Source organism: Vicugna pacos, chromosome 30 (genome assembly GCF_048564905.1).
Source record: "Vicugna pacos chromosome 30, VicPac4, whole genome shotgun sequence".
NCBI lineage: Eukaryota > Metazoa > Chordata > Mammalia > Artiodactyla > Camelidae > Vicugna > Vicugna pacos.
The window spans coordinates 10,520,878-10,537,250 of NC_133016.1; the positions used below are offsets into that span (position 1 = coordinate 10,520,878).

Sequence of the window (16,373 nt, forward strand, 5' to 3'; positions counted from 1 at the left end):
CAGCTTTTTTAATTTTGGACAAGTTAGATAACTTCTCTGAATTTCAGTTTTCCTTTTTGTAAAATGAGGTAATAATAATAATTTCTATCTCATAGGTTTGTTTTGGGGGATTAAATAAGATAATTCATGTGAAACATTTTGCAAAATGCTTCTTATGATACTAACTCCTGATTATGATGAGGGTGTTGATATCTGTTTCTTTTTACTTTGATAGGTTGCCATTAAGTTAGTAGATGTTCGTGTAAAGATTTAAATGTTAAAATTCATATTTATAACTCCTATTTTCATGTATTCAAGATCATGCCATTTGGATTTGTTGTATTTGTTGCTGTGCATGAATCTGCAAGCATTAGAACATCTCTTGATTAGAAAATCCATTTACATTATTTTAAAAAATCATTTGGAGTCCATTTGAATTTTATGTCATTAAATGCTTTGTAAGTGGGAGCATTATGGTCATTTCACCTAATGAAAAGATGTAACATTACACTTAGCCATGGGTGTAATTTGTAATAATTGAAATTGTTGAAGATTATTATATGTCATGAAAGCAAAATAAATATTCAGAATTTTCTGTACAATATTCATAGGACATTATTATGTAGGGCAGGTCGGAAAACTCATACTGCTTACCATTTTTTATATGCTCCCTTCTTTGGAAAGCAGTTAAGCTTTTGGGGGGACTGGTGGTAGTGAGACTGTATTTAGTTGCTATGACTTACCAAACTTACCTTCCTACTTCTGGCTATAATTGGTAGGACAGGACCTATGCCAGAATTGGAGACAATGCAATAGGAATGTTCCATTTCTTATGGTAACCTACAGACCCACTCAGATTTTTGCTTACAATCTGAGAATCAGAATGGCTGAGCAGTGGAATAATATCATTATAGCTGAGCTGATGTTATAAGAGATTGTCCTTATTTTGTTATATCTCTTCCTTATGACCTGTAAGAGCCCATCTAACTCAGAAATTGACTAAAATGATTAGATTCATAATAAAAATTTTACATATATAGAAGATTAATATATTTGTTGACCCTTTCAAACTATTTGGCAATAAGCAATATTTTTTCCTTTATATTGAAAAAATGCACATATTTTATGACTAAAATAATTGAAATATTTGAATTTTCTTCTTAGTTAGAGAATTGTGCAAAACAAATGATGTCATCTGTTTTAGATTGTACCATACGAAGATGCACAAATTCTTTAATAGTTTAACCCTTACAGAGAGACAAACTTTGGTGTTTACTTTTGTGCTATTGTTTATGAATTAGCACTGTGACTTTCTCAGGTTAATTAACTCACTTGTAGTGTATTTGTAAAGTTAGAATATGTTATTGCGAGAACAAAAAGCAATTGCATATGTTAAAGTACAAACCTTGGTCCATGGCACAGAAAACAAATGTTAATTATTCCTCCCATCTTTCTCTTCCTCATCATAATTCAAAATGCTTTATGACAAATTCTGGTTGCTCACAGAAATATTTAAGTGATTCTTTTATATTTTGTGACAGTTTAAAAGATCATTAAATTTTTTCTCCCAAATTTCCTTCTCAGGTGCTAGTGGAAACCATGTTTATACATATAGTTATGATGCTAAAAGTGAGGATTTTGGTGCCCAGGATGTAGCAAAACTGGACACCTGGGTTTTTGATAATATGAAGGTACGTGCTATTGAGTGGCTTATTTACAGCACACATATTTGTATGTACTGTAACTAGAAATTGATTTGTTTGTAAATATATCTTAATTTTTTCTATTTGTATGAACTTTGAAAGTTCTTTATTATAGCATACTATTTTTAAAAGACTGGATTCTAAGAAATTACATATTCTACAATAACCAATTAATAGAATTAAAAAAAATTTTTAACTTAACCCTTTAAATTCTGTGTTTCGAGAATCAAATGAACTCTTGACTGGATTCAGGAAACCTGCATTTCATTCCTAGTTTGCTAAATCATCCTAGGTGAACTTTCTTGATCTTTCGTTGACCACAGAACCAATCTCTTACAAGTAGTAGGACCATGTGATTTGCATGAAAGTCTTTTGAGAAATGCTGTTCAAAGCTAATGCATTAATTATAACATAAAGTAGATGTTTAAAACAATTTGTACCTTAAAGAAAAATTAAATAAGCAAAAACAAATTCGTAAGTTAATCATAATAAAATGCTTGAATTTCTTTTAGAAATTGAGTTTTTTTGGACTATTTGATAGTGAAAATCATCACAGTTTCACCAGGAATCCAGTAGAATTTGTATTTTCAAATGTTGTGAGATTTTCATCTCAGCTGTGGATATTGGCTCTCTCCTTTCTATCCATTGTTTCTCATCTCCAAATTAAAACTCACAATTCATCTCTTGTAAGAAGCATTCATTGATTGACCCTTAATGATTCTTTTTACCAGTAGTGTCTTTTGAACTGACGTTATGGACTTCTCCATAATATAGTCATTTTTGTTAGTTTGTAAACAGTCAGCATGTGCCTGCATTTTCCTTTGTATTTACTTAGCAGGAATTAAGTGCTCAATATATTCTTTGATAGACCCTAGGACTTTTTTTATCAGTATCTTTCTCCTTGAAATTTTCTTTTTTCATTTGTCAAATGGGAAAACCTTCAAGTTAAATAGAATCTCTTTAAAAAATAATTAGCAAATTACTTTGCTATCATTTCTCGATATAATGCTAGCATCTGCTTAAAGGCCCTTGGCTTCTAATTTCACATACATAGCTAAAAATGCTCCAAAATCATGGATTTGATTTCTTGTGGATTGGCAGCAATCGGTAGTGGCTGGCCTGATTTTATGCCTTTTTCCTTTCTATTTCAACACTACTAATGTTGGTGAATGATAGTGACTAGAAAAAAAGATTTTCCTGCAACTTCATTAAATATGCTAGAGATATGTACATTAATCAAGTAATAACAAAAATACGAAGTCATCAACAATGGTAAGTGGTGTAAAGGAAATACAGGGACTAACAATGTATCTTCAGAAGATTTGGATCTAAACTAGCAGCTCAAGGAAGGCTTTCCTGAGAGCTTTGAGATAATCTCTGGAAGAGTATAGGAGACTAAGAAATGGATGGATCTGGATTGCACGTGGAGAAGAGTGTTTCAGGCCAACAGCATTATGTAAACTTGGGCCCAAAGGAAGAGCCAGCATAAGGGATTTGGGGAACTGAAAGAAGGGGCGTTTAGCATGGCAGGAACACTGACGAGAGCAAGGTCTGAGATCGGGTTTGAGGGGGGTCAGGGTTCTTACCTGGACTTTGTATCCTAGCCAGAGACTCATGCTTAATTCTAGCCAAGCAGTTTATAAATATATGCCAAATTCTACTCACTTTTTAAAAATTGTGGTAAAATATACATAAGCATCTCCTGTATTAAGTCTTCCATGACTTCTCTTTGCTTTACCCCACTGGTGGCTTATTTAAAAGTACTCTCCCCGGGTACCTGTTTACATGCTCATGTGTTTATAAGTACAGAATGAATCCCTTTCTTAGAGGGCTCTGTGAATCCAGTTTATCATTATGAAATTAATCATTTTGGAACCGTATTTCATTAAGTGGACATTTTTTCTATCGTACAATGTGAAGAACAGCCTTTGGTCTCAGGACAAAGGAAATAGGAGGCCATCTGCAATGTTCCAGGAGAGATACTGTGGTTGGTCTAGGGTGGTCACACATAGGACAATGAGAAGTACATGAAAACATTTTAAAACAATAAAGCATTCCTAAACTGTTTCCTCTAGCACTGCTTTTATTTTTGGCTCTTGTCAGAATAGTTCTTCAGTCTGCTGTATTTTATTCAATGTTATGAGAGCTTCATGAAGTCAAGATCCCCTTTCTAAAACCTTTTTTTTTTGGCCTAATTATAACATGGAAAATAACTCCCTCTCTATCTGAATATAGATATCTGGACTGACAAGTACTTGTGTTGGTAGGTCCTGGGACAAATGTAAACAAAATAAGAGAATTTAATTTTATAGTGATATATCAATTTAATTAAATGTTTTCATCAGAATTACTTTTTAAATTAAATAAATGAACTAAAATGTTTTAACTGGTTTGTTACATATAGGAATTCTTTCATGCTGCCAGAAACAACCACTCTTTGTTTTCTAAACTAAATGAAGAAAAAATAGTTTTTTTCTTACATTTATTAGGAATAGATACAAATGGACATGCTCACCGACCATCATCGAGGTAATTTTAATACTGTGTTTAATTTCATGGTTTTAGGGAAACGCCTGTTCTGTTTGAACTTTTAAAATGTTATAATGTTTTCTTTGTAATTATCACAATAGAACTTATATTTTAAATAACTCCAAAGTAGGATAAATTCTCATTTATATGAGATGTAGTATGATATACTGGCTAACATCACATGTGCTGTGACCAGACTGCACATTAATGTAAGTAAAATATATCCTGTACATGTATTCCATATTCTTCATTTATCAAAGCAGAGATAAAAAAAAAAACTTATATTTTAGAGTGTTTTAGTAAATTTTGAAATAAGAAAGCATTATGTGGTGTTAATATTTATATCAAAAAGATATGATTACCTATTCCTTATTCCATTTAACCAGAATTGTATCTAGAGTATAAAGCTTTGTATACTGTATTTCATTAGCATTCCTTATGTAAAACAGCAAATACATTTCTCACTGTTGCAGACTGTAAGAAAGAGGAAGAATTCATGTTACACTTTTATTCTTCACTTTGAATTTGATTTATGTTAGTCTAACTAACTATAAAGCCTATTGGCTAGCTGCTGGTAATGAATACCTCACGCTTTCCTTCTTTAATGCAGTGTGCTGTAAGTGAAAGAACTTACACCAAACCATCCTTGTTCAACTCTATGGAAAGTTGAAATATAGTTTGTTCAAAACATTATAGTGTATTATAATGTTTTATATCACAAACACTCTAAGGGATGCAAATATTCTATACTTGAAACAGTGATGTGTGTTAATGTGGCAAGAACAATATCGTTTACATTATGAGAGGCATGAGCCTGAAAGTCATCATTATTGCATTTGAGACTTAAAAGGCATTCATGAAAATTTATTTGCTAATCAGTATCTTTTTAAAAACCATTTCTGAAAATTATTTCAAATTTTTTTACTTCTTTAAAAGGAGAAAAAATTATTTTTAACAATCTAAAGAGCTGTGATTTAAACATTAAAGATGAGATCTAAAAGTATTTCATGAGTTACTGACTTTGAATGTCGTAAGTGCTTGTTGAGTAAATTTGATTTTTCCAAATCAACGTAATTAATGTAACTTAATTTGCTCTTCTGTTTCTTTTTAAACAGGGAATATATGGACAACATTAAAATAGTTGATGAAGGAGTGAAAGAAATTACATCCATGCTTAAGGATTTTTATGGAAATGATGGGAAAACAGCCTTTATCTTTACCTCTGACCATGGAATGACAGACTGGGGTTAGTCTGTCTCTAAGTGATTAATGCTTAATGATTAAAGTAGCGTTAAATCTAGCTTGCAGATATCTTACAATGTTGGAAGAGGATTAGATGTCTTAATATATGCAGAGTGTCTAGCGTATAATAGTATGCTTAAGATGTTAGTGTGAAAAAGACTGACCATATGTAATCCTTCTTCTAACCATAAAAGGAATACATTCTCATTTAAAATGAGAAATTAAAGTATGGAGGAGAAAACAAAAATACTTATTATTTATCTACCTAGAATTAGCTGTATGTGATGGCAAAGGGGGTGAGTTTAAGGTGGTATTACCAAGGGACCTAGGACTACTGCACATTGGCCCTAGGTGAGCCTGTCCTGCCCATGAGATTCCCAAGGCAAATGCACTGTGTGCACAGAGAGCAAAACAAGGCAAAGCTGAAGTTTGGGTCCCCAAATCACAATATAGAATTCTGATGAGCTGGTTCCACTTTATAAAGGGCTTTTGGCCATACCAGCCAGAGTGGCCTGGAAGACAAGCACTTAGAGACTTTGCCATCCTCTCCAGAGCTGACCTGGCCTTGACTGCTTGCCTCAGACTTGGGTGGTTACTCCCCAAAGGAGCTTTCCCTGTTCTTTCGCCTTTGGTGCTACACTGGTGGCAGCTTCTTCAAGTTTTATTGTTGTTATTATTCTTTCAACCATAGTCGCTCAACGGATGTTCTGCTGTTTGTTTTTGCCTGGTTGTTGTTGATGCGCAGACTTGCTTTGGGAATATTTAAAAACTAATTATTATATAGAGAGGCAAACATTTGGGAGTGTGGTGGCTAGAATTAGCTATATATGGATCAACTCTTCAAAACTAAGTTTTAAAAAATATTTAGGTATAAGCTAGTTCTTATATACTTGTCTTACTGCTCTTTGTATCTTACTTGTAGGTTTCCATGGGGCTGGTCATCCTTCAGAGACTTGTACTCCTTTTGTGACTTGGGGAGCTGGAATCAAGTATCCCCAAAAAGTGTCAGCTCAGAAATTTGATGATACATATTTGGAAGGTATAAACATTTATCTTTATTATTTGTATAAAGGTGACATTTTAAAATAAAACCAAAGTTTAACTTTAAAAAATTACTTTTCAAGTTATAGTTTTCATTTTGATATTTGTGCCATTACTATTTCTATGTATTACTTTTATATAGTTCATATTGTTTGTTTTTAATATTCAGCTTAAGATAGTGTTAGTTATCTGCCTTGGAAATTCAGGTATAAATTTTACTATTCTTTTTTCCACAAGCCTTATTATTCTAGGACTTAGATTAAACCTTGACTCAACTCTTGTGTACAAAGGCTGTCAATCAGGTAAATCACACATGTGTCACAATTGATATTTCAAAACTGGACAGATTTTGCTCTGTCTCTAGCACTTTTGAAGGCTCTCTCTGTCACCCAATCCTCCCTTGCTTCTTAATTCATGATGGAAAGGAATTCCTTTTTTTTTTTTTTTTGGAGCTCTGGTTATTTTGTAAGGTAAGATAGTATTTACAGTTCCAAAATTTTAACTAGTTGAACAAAATTAATTCCTCTCAGATGCCTTTCTCTGGAGTAGTTGCATCAGACTCATCCAAAGCACTTGTTAAAAATGCCAATTAAAAGGGAATTACAGATTTCCAGACCTTGTCACTAGATATTTTGATTCCATGGGTCTGGCCTAGAAATGTTCTTTTTGAAACCTTCTTCAGGGATTTGGACTCACAGCTGTGTTAAGGTATTTCTACCGTAGAAGACTTTTGGGTTTGTATAATAGAATTTTCTTGCACTTACTTTCTTATTTTTGAATTTATTTTTTTTTGAGATATAATTCTAATACCATAAAATTCATGTTTTAGAAGTGTATAATTGGATGTTTTTTAGTATATTCACAAGATTGTACAGTCGCCTCTACTATCTAATTATCAGACATGTCATCGCCCTCCCAGAGAACTCTCACCCACTGGCAGTTGCTCCTTATTCCTCTCTCTCACCCTCCCCCGGCAACCTTTGATGTACTTTCTGTCTCTATGGGTTTGCCTGTTCAGGACATTTCATGTCAATTGAATCATTCACTGTCTAGTGTTTTGTGGCAGCTTCTTCCTTTTGGCATAATGTTTTCAAGGTTCATCTATGTTGTAGATGTATCAGTGATTTACGTTTTTTTAAAAATAAGCTGAATAATAAATTGTATATATATATGCCATATTTTATTCAATTGTCTTATGGACATTTGTCTTGTTTCCACATTTTGGCTATTATGATAATGATGCAGTGAACATTTGTGTAAAAGATTTTGTGTGGACATGTGTTTTCATTTCTCTTGGACATATACCTAGACATGGAATAAACAGGTCACATATTCCTCTATGTTTAATATTTTGCAAACTGCCAAACTATTTTCCAAAGCAGCTGAACCATTTTGTATTCCTGTGCTCTGTGTTAAATGGATTAGACTGGGTCTAAATGGAAGCCAGGTTAAATAGTATGCTTATACTTAGGAGACAGAAGTTTATTTTGGCATTTGATTTCTCAGTGAATCAACATTTTAGAACCATACGACTTCAAGAATCACTACAGAAAGAATGACTTTTTCCTCCTGTGAATATTAAGTATCATAAGTTATAAAGAAAGGAAATGTACATGTTTTTTCTCATCAGGGGATTATTGAGAATTCTTAGTAGCTGACTAGTAGAATCAGGATTATATTTTAAACTTTTATCAGCTTATTAAATAAGGAAATTTCATCATAAAATATCTTAGAACACTTTTTGATAATACATCTTAAAGTCAAAGAGTCTTAAAGTCAAGACAGAATCATTTGTTCTGATTACTTTATTGAAATTTCTGAATTTATGGAAAGATAGAGGAATGAGGCATTTTAATAGTGACTCTCTGCACTATTTTCTTATGTGGGATTAGCATGGTAGGAGTATACAGTTTCAAGTATTTTGCAAGCAGCTGCCATCACAGAAAAAAGAAGAGCTTGGATTGACTAATGGACTATCAGTTGCCTTGATAATTCCTTGGAACAAGATTGTGACTAGTTGTAGTCACTCTGACAGTTGTTACCACTGTGCCTTTTACTTCCGTCTTTCCTTCCTTAGCCTTTTAATGTTGTGAAGTAATTATCTCCAAATGAGCATTTTGAAAATTTGATAAATCATCACAGAAAAATCAAGTATTTACTCTTCAGTTATTCTTTTTAAGTTCTAATTTTAAAAATTTACAGCTCTGCCTTTTTGAGCATCCTTTTTGTTCATACTTGGCTTAAAATTTCCGGTACTTTTTTTTCCACTAAGCATCGACCACTTGTAACAATAAAATTATTTATTCTTTTTAAATTCTTATCATCAGCTTTTGTGTCTAATTGTGTATTTCAGAATGGAAATTGGAAAACTGGAAGAGGCAAGATGTCAATCAGGTATTCATTCAATTTAATCATGTTCAAATTTAATATTATCTCCTATAAGAAGTTTAGACAAAGGAGGGAGGATATAGCTCAGTGGTCAAGTGCATGCCTAGCAGGCACGAGGTTCTGGGTTCAATCCTCAGCACCATTAAAAATAAATAAATAAACCTAAGTACCTCCCTCCCCACAAAAAAGGAAGTTTAGACCAAAAAAAAAGCCAAAACTGAAAAAAAAAAGTGTATTAATAGTAATGATGTTAAAGGGTTTTTCTAAAACATTTCAGTTACCAAGGGAAATCCTTTTAGTGCGCATATTTTAACCCCAAGTAATCTTTCTTTCGGCAAAATGAAAAAAGCAGCCTCAAGTAAGACTGAAAGAAGACTCCCTCCAAATAATACTGGCTAATTAAAGAATTATTATACAAATTGAAGCTTGCATGCCTGTTAAATTTTTGTGATTTCTTGTCATGGTTGCTCTGCTTAGTTGCTTTAAGCACAGTTCTAATAAAATCCCATTTATGCATTTCTTTCCCGTTAAATGTCAGTTACCGTTTCTTTTTTATTGACACATGTTTTGTCTTTAATTCTACCCAGAATTTTTACAAATGCAATGGAGAGAAAGTGACAAGAGTGTATAGATTACTCAGCCAGAAACCTTACATTATAAGAAAATACATGGCTGACCTAATCAAGTTAGACCCTTTACATTATCTGTAAATATAAAGCACAGAATTTTCATTGTTGAAGATATGCTGCGTATACAGCCATCGTCACTATTTGTGGAAGGCATGGCATCATTGGTATGTGGCCTCCAGAATGGCAGGAGTATCTTACCTTCTCCAGGTTACCTCACAAGCTGACGTTCCCTGCTGTGGTGAATAAACCAAGGTCTAGGACCTCATTTTCAGGCCTGTGACTACAGAAGCCTGTTCTTCCTCAACATCTTAAAAATGGTCTCTTCTCTCAGGGTGGATGCTTATTACCCAGGCAAATGAAATGTGTAGAATCAGATAGCAGTCTATTAATTTGCAATAAAAATCGCTGTCAAAAGGATAGGAACAACTTGAAGTCCATAAAACAAGAACATGTTTTACTTACAGCCAGACTGGATCATAAGCAAAAACTGACTATAGACTCAGCTATTGCTCTCTGAACACTCCTACATTAGATAAGAATTTCTTTATTCATTCCTTCTGCCAACAGTGTTATATGTCTGCAGTATGTTTAAACATTGTGCAACATTAGCATTAAAACGTTGGAACGTTAACACATTAACATTAAACATTGTGTAAGAGCTAAAATGATGAGTAAATGCAGAAACAATGCGGACACAGTCCCTGCCTTGGGAAGCTTATAGTTGAAGGGTAAGATAAATTTTACCATAGTGGTATGATAAATACAAGTAAATGTAAAATTTAAGTTGTGATAAGGCCCTACGAAGCCATAAGAGCATAGAGTGGATGTATCTGGTAGACTGTGTGGTCAGCAAAGGCTTCCTAAGAAGTTGAGGACTGAGAGCTTTCCAGGCAGAGGAGCAACACGTGGGCAGAGGGCACATGGCATTACAGAAGATCTTGAAGAAAGCAGGGTACAGAGCAACAGAGACCGTGGTGTGATGTGAGGCCGAAGGTAAACACTAGACCACACAGGGCCTCACGGGCCCTATGGACTGAATCCTAAAGCTTGGGGAAGCCCTTGAAGTGTTTGAAGCCTGGAGAGTAACATGATCTGATTTTTTGTGAAAGGCCTCCTCTGGCTGCAGCATGGAGAGCAGATCAGAGTGGGCCAAAGGTGAATTCTGGGGGAAGGAGAGAAGACAATTGGGAGGCCATTAGAGTTTTCAGTTTTCTATTGGGTGGTACTTAGTAAAGAGATTCAGATAGTAAAAGGTGAGAAGAATTGAGGGCCTGGAACCAAAGTCCAACTTTAAATGAGAGCTAAGGACGGTTATCTGCAAAGGAGCCACAGTGAGATTGGAGACACTCAGTTGGAGACACTAGTGTTTCAGGGGCCCAGAAGTGGGTAGTCTGCACAGTGCTGCACATCACAACAGCACTTGTAGCCGCCAGCTAGTGCAGGATTATTATGTCCCAGGTACTTTATACATTGTGTCTTGTTTGATTCTGCTGTAACTCTGTTAAAGGAGAAACTTTTATTTCTTTTTTTAAACTCATAAGGAAACTGAATATAACCTGCCCAAGGTCTCAGAGATCATAAGCAAGTATTTGAAACTGGGCATTCTGAGATCCAAGCACTTTACTGCCTGAAAAGTTACAAAGACTAATATAAAAACAATCAATTAGATTTAGAGAAATGGAGGTGATTAGCTCTCTAGGGGGAACAGTGTACAGGATGACAAAGAGTTAGAGCGGCCTAAGGAGCGATGGGGAGGTGAGGCGACAGAGACAGAAAGCATGGACAACTCTTCTGGAAATTGGACTTTAACATGGCTATACAAACAGTATTTGAGGTGTTTTATCTAAGGAGTCCCTTGTGTGGTTTATATCTTTTCTGGACTTCCCTGGCTGGCAAACCAACCTCCTTCTGATACATTCTTTCTTTGTTTTATATATAATATAAAATATATATATGTAATATTTTTCTTTGTTTTATATATAATATAAAATATATATATAAAATATATATATGTATATATTACATATATATATATTTCTCCAGTTAAAGTCTACTGTTGCTATTTTGCTATCTACTTGAGGCATCCTTTCCATTAATGCTAAAAAAACTGTTACATAAAGTGGTCAAGTTTTTAGCTTTTAGAATAAGTTAGCTTTTTGTTGACACTAGTATGTTTTATATTTGGGGCTCTTAGTGGTTTCTTTTGAAATTTAATTTTTCATAAATTCATGTGCCTCTAGCAAATGACATTTTTAGAGATCAGTATCTCGTGTGTATTAAATAAAATTTGAAGGTAATGGATTATAATGAACATCATGGTTATCTTTCAAAATATAGTTGCACTAAATTATTTAATTTCCTTGTTGATATCTGGAGACTTCTTAGAATTGAACTTTTTGGTTTGTAGGCTGACATTGCACCATTGATGGCTTGTCTCATTGGAGTTCCCTTTCCTCTTAATTCGGTGGTAAGGAATAAAATTTTCTTATCGATTCTCAGAATAAAAATTACTCAGTAAAATTTACTTTTTATGTGTCTCTAAATAATCTTTGATGACATTTAAGACTGTATTTTCCTTTATGTTTCTTTCTGAACGTGTAACACCTCATAATTATGTATATATTATAATGTACAATCTGGAACACAAGCCTAATAAGTTTTCTTTAAAGTCTTTTATTTTCTTAAATGTATATAGATTTTTATCTTTGGATGTTAGTTTTAAGTGATAAAAAGGAATAAGTAATTTTTTTATTTTAAGCAGCAGAAACTGAATCCATTTAAAGGAAATTTATTCAAAAGATATTGGTGGTTTGCTAAATCAAAGGGATGCTGAAAAACCAGGCTGGGAAATGAACAGGAGCCAAGGGTGCTATGGAAACTCAGGAGGAAGAATCTCACCATGGTCCCATGGCAGGGCCGGTCTGCTCAGGGCACCGACAGGAGGGGGTGGCAGCATTACACCTGTTGGACTCTCTGCACCTTGACTCTCAGGAGTCAGATTCCAGTGCTTATTACCATTGGACTGGTCCAGCCTGGGCTACTTGTCTGCCTTTCAGTAAGGGAAGGCAGGGCCCTGTTAGAGACCCACTGTACTACACTAATGGGGAGATTTCTCAGCATAGGATAGAAATGCTGTTAAGAATGGGAACTGGATGCTGAACAGCTAGAAAACAAAAAATATCCATTGCCACCAGCCTTTCTTACTAGCTCTTCAAATCAAACTTAAAAAAAAAGTAATGTCCTGACTATACTTCAATTTTAAAAAAAGGAAATAAATAGGAAAAAAATAATGTCATCAACCTCAGAACTCTGAGTAATATGACCCCTGTAGTCTTAAGTATGTGTGTATATGTGTATAACTGAAACAAAAGTTTCACAAAACAGTGCTTACTCTTACTAGGCATTTATACTCCCATTTTGCTTATTATATCCTTTTTTTTCTAATTTTAAAGGCTGTGGCCCACCTTAGTACCTTTTTGTGTGTGCAAGAGCTTTTAGTTCATTGCCTACCATACAGTAATCTTTCAACAAATGTCAGGTTTTGTTGAACTTAATTCATCTCTTTTGCTTTATTTACTTTATTATATCTGCTTCATGAGAAAAATAACAGAACATCTATTTCAGTTATGATTTTTAAAAAGATTTTTTGCTTAATTATTCCCGGAATTTATTCGTCCATTATGTCTTTTCTCTGTTGCTTCCTTTATAAGTCTGTTTTGTTGTATAAGGATAGCCCGAACTTTGTTGGTACTAATATTAACCCAGTCTTTATTATTTACAGGGAATCCTTCCTGTGGATATATTAAACAGCACTGATCTCTTCAAGGCAGAGAGCATGTTTACCAATGCAGTACAGATTCTTGAACAGTTTAAGGTAAAACAAAACCACACACAAAAGTGGATGCTGCTAGTTTTTAAATTGACTATATTAAGTGAAAATATTTGATTTTGTGTTTTAAAAATGATTTTCTATAATTTATTATCTTTAAATTTTGTGTATTTGACTAGTGTCGCAAAGTTTCACACGTCTGAGGTACAGGTTCCATGAATCAGTCTGAGGGTGGAGAATTACCTTTGAGGAGAGTCCCTAGTTGTTAGCCTACCACATATGCTTATAAAACCTCAAACAAGTCTTTATCAGTGGAGTTTGCCCCATAGAAGTAGTATCAGAGGTTGCAATATTTCTTGTCATTCTATATACATTATGATATGTGTTAAGAACTTAAAGAAGTGACCATTTAACTGAAACTTTCTGTTATTCTTAATAGTGTTAATGCAGCTTGACTTATTTCGTTTCTTAAGAGTTAAAAAAGTATAGTTTAATTACATTCGAGTATGTCATTTTGCAGGCTTGGTGTGCTTGATAATCAGCTTATAATGATGGTATGATAATGTTCAATTTTTCTTTAAATATTTATGAAATAATATAGTAGTAACACAATATCCCGTTTATTTTCAAAGTAGTTAACTATCCCAGAAGAACCATTTTTCATGGATGTTTATATTTCAAAATGAAATTAGTTAATTTTTTTCTCATTTATAATGTACAATATTTTCATACTTGGTTCCCAGGTGAAAATGACTCAGAAAAAAGAAGCCACTTTACCATTTTTGTTTACACCATTTAAGTAAGTCTCTTATTTTTTTTTTTAATTAATTTGTAGGAGTTTGTATTTAATTAATTTGAACACTTGACATGATAGATTAATTACTTAGAAACTTTTTCTTTATTGTATACCTTAGAGCAGTTTCCCAAATGAAAGCCTCTTCTATTATTTTATAAATAATGAACCAGATGCTGCATACCTTTGAATGGATGGTTGAGGAAATACAGGGAAGCAGAGAGATACGGGAAACATTTAGAATAGGAAATGTTTAGGACTTGACAGGGAAGGTGTAGGGATCCTTGGCGGTTTATTGGGAAGATGTTCGTGCCATTATGGCTTATAGAAGAATGAAGGGCTACTATATGAGGCAAGGATGAATGTTACTGAGTTCAACTTACATTTGAAGATACCAGTTAATTAGTTAGGAAGAGAGACTTGGATATCAAGATGGAGATGAGAGTTGGTTATGAAGATTTTAGAGCCATCAGCGTAAAGATGGTGGCAGAAACTGTTACACATTTAGGAGGCTCCAGGAAAAATGTAGAAAGTGGCAGGAAACGGCTAGTGATACAATTCTGGGAAATACTGGCAACTTCTTGGGTAAAGAAGAGAGCAGATTTTGGTGGGCAGCAGATTTTGTCATTCCAAATCCCAGAAAGATGTATTTTCCTTGAACTGGAAATGTGTAGATTTCAGTCACAAACCTGGCTCTGCACCACTGACTTAGGTGGCTTTACTCAGTCTCCTTGGACTTCGTTTGCAATTAGCAGGGATTCACATTTAATTAGGGAGGGTTTTGCTCTTGACCAAAATAAATAGAAATTGTTTGAAATCTGGTTGGTAGGGATGTGAGTGAATGACTTCACTGGAATTATTTTTGACAACTTATGTAGCAGTCGTGTGGTATTCATAAACTGGCAACTGTTGCCCTCTGAATCATGTGATTGTATGCCTGTCTGTGTTTGTGTGTGTGTGTGTGTGTGTATAGGAGAGCAAAAACAAAGCAAAATTAGGATTTTGCAAGTTATTATCATATGAAATTAATTATATATGTCAAAGGTAGAATTTATCTTTGAGGAGTGTCCCTAATATATATATAAAGACTATAAGGCAAGTCTTTTATCAATTGGAATTTGCACCATATTATATCATTTAGATATCATATGTATCTGTTTGTTTATAATGTAGCGGTATAATCAAACTGCAACAAAATAAATAAATAAATGAACAAGAAATATATTATCAATTCTTGGCTTGAAGAAAATACACAGGACATTGAAAGTAACCGAGGGTTACTTTAGTTCAGCTACTTTAGAAAGAATGATCATGGAAACACTCTTCTGCAGGGGGTTTGTGTGCACACTGCCCACCTTCGTCCCCTTGGCCTAGGGGCTGACCATGAACTTCTGCTTTCATGTTCAACATCTGCCTGCAGAATCACTGCTAGCTCCATGTCACCTGGGGGCCCAACAGAATGATTGATTCCCACCCACTGGCTCACCCACCCTACCTCAGACTGTCTGGCTGAAAAATCACCATTTGCCAAAAGCCTGCAGTATGACCAAAAAAGCCTAAGATAAAACCAGGATTGACTGATGAGGAAATAGATCATTGAAGGAACAGAGAAGAGCTTAAAAATACTAAAATCATCAGAAATGTCTGAGAATATTGTACCCATAAAACAAAAAGCAGCACAAACTTTACAAAATGAGAGAGTACAGAATGCATTTTTTTAAAATGGGAAATGCAACTAAAAATTTACAGAATGATAAATTGTACAGAAATGATCCAAATGGGAGGCAAATCCCCCAAATTAGGATAGGAAGTCAACCTCAAATGAAATGAAGAGAATTTTAAGTAATATATGGATTTAGTAAGAAGCTGGAGGTAACACTGGAAGGCATACATTTCTTCATTGCCCGTGTATTGGACACTTCAGGGAAAAGGAGACATTTCAAACTGTACAAGAAGGCATGCTTCAAATATGAAGCAACCTAAGATGTGACATGATTCTGAACAATTTTTGGGTGTATAAGAAAGGAAATTCACTTGAACATTAGCATGTAGATCAAGGCTTCAATGAAACAGATGAGGAAATTTAATTGTTGCTTAAAACGTTGCTACTCAATGAACAGCATTTAAGTATAATCATAATAATGTAAACATTGGTTTTCAGCTTTTAGAGTCAAATGTTAGGCAAAGCAAGGAGGACTTAATAATGATTATAGAATAGAATGCAAATGTTACCAACCCTG

At 34.1% G+C, this 16,373-nt stretch overlaps 1 protein-coding gene across 1 annotated transcript in view; it reads left to right on the top strand.

The window, feature by feature from the left end:
* PIGN (phosphatidylinositol glycan anchor biosynthesis class N) overlaps positions 1-16,373 on the top strand; it is an 85,192-nt gene that overhangs the window by 13,554 nt on the left and 55,265 nt on the right. The window contains exons 6-13 of the mRNA XM_006205732.4: positions 1,564-1,670; positions 4,087-4,211; positions 5,327-5,457; positions 6,376-6,492; positions 8,848-8,888; positions 11,919-11,978; positions 13,293-13,385; positions 14,084-14,139. Coding sequence (XP_006205794.2) covers positions 1,564-1,670; positions 4,087-4,211; positions 5,327-5,457; positions 6,376-6,492; positions 8,848-8,888; positions 11,919-11,978; positions 13,293-13,385; positions 14,084-14,139 — 730 coding nt within the window. The remainder of the gene's footprint in view (positions 1-1,563; positions 1,671-4,086; positions 4,212-5,326; positions 5,458-6,375; positions 6,493-8,847; positions 8,889-11,918; positions 11,979-13,292; positions 13,386-14,083; positions 14,140-16,373) is intronic.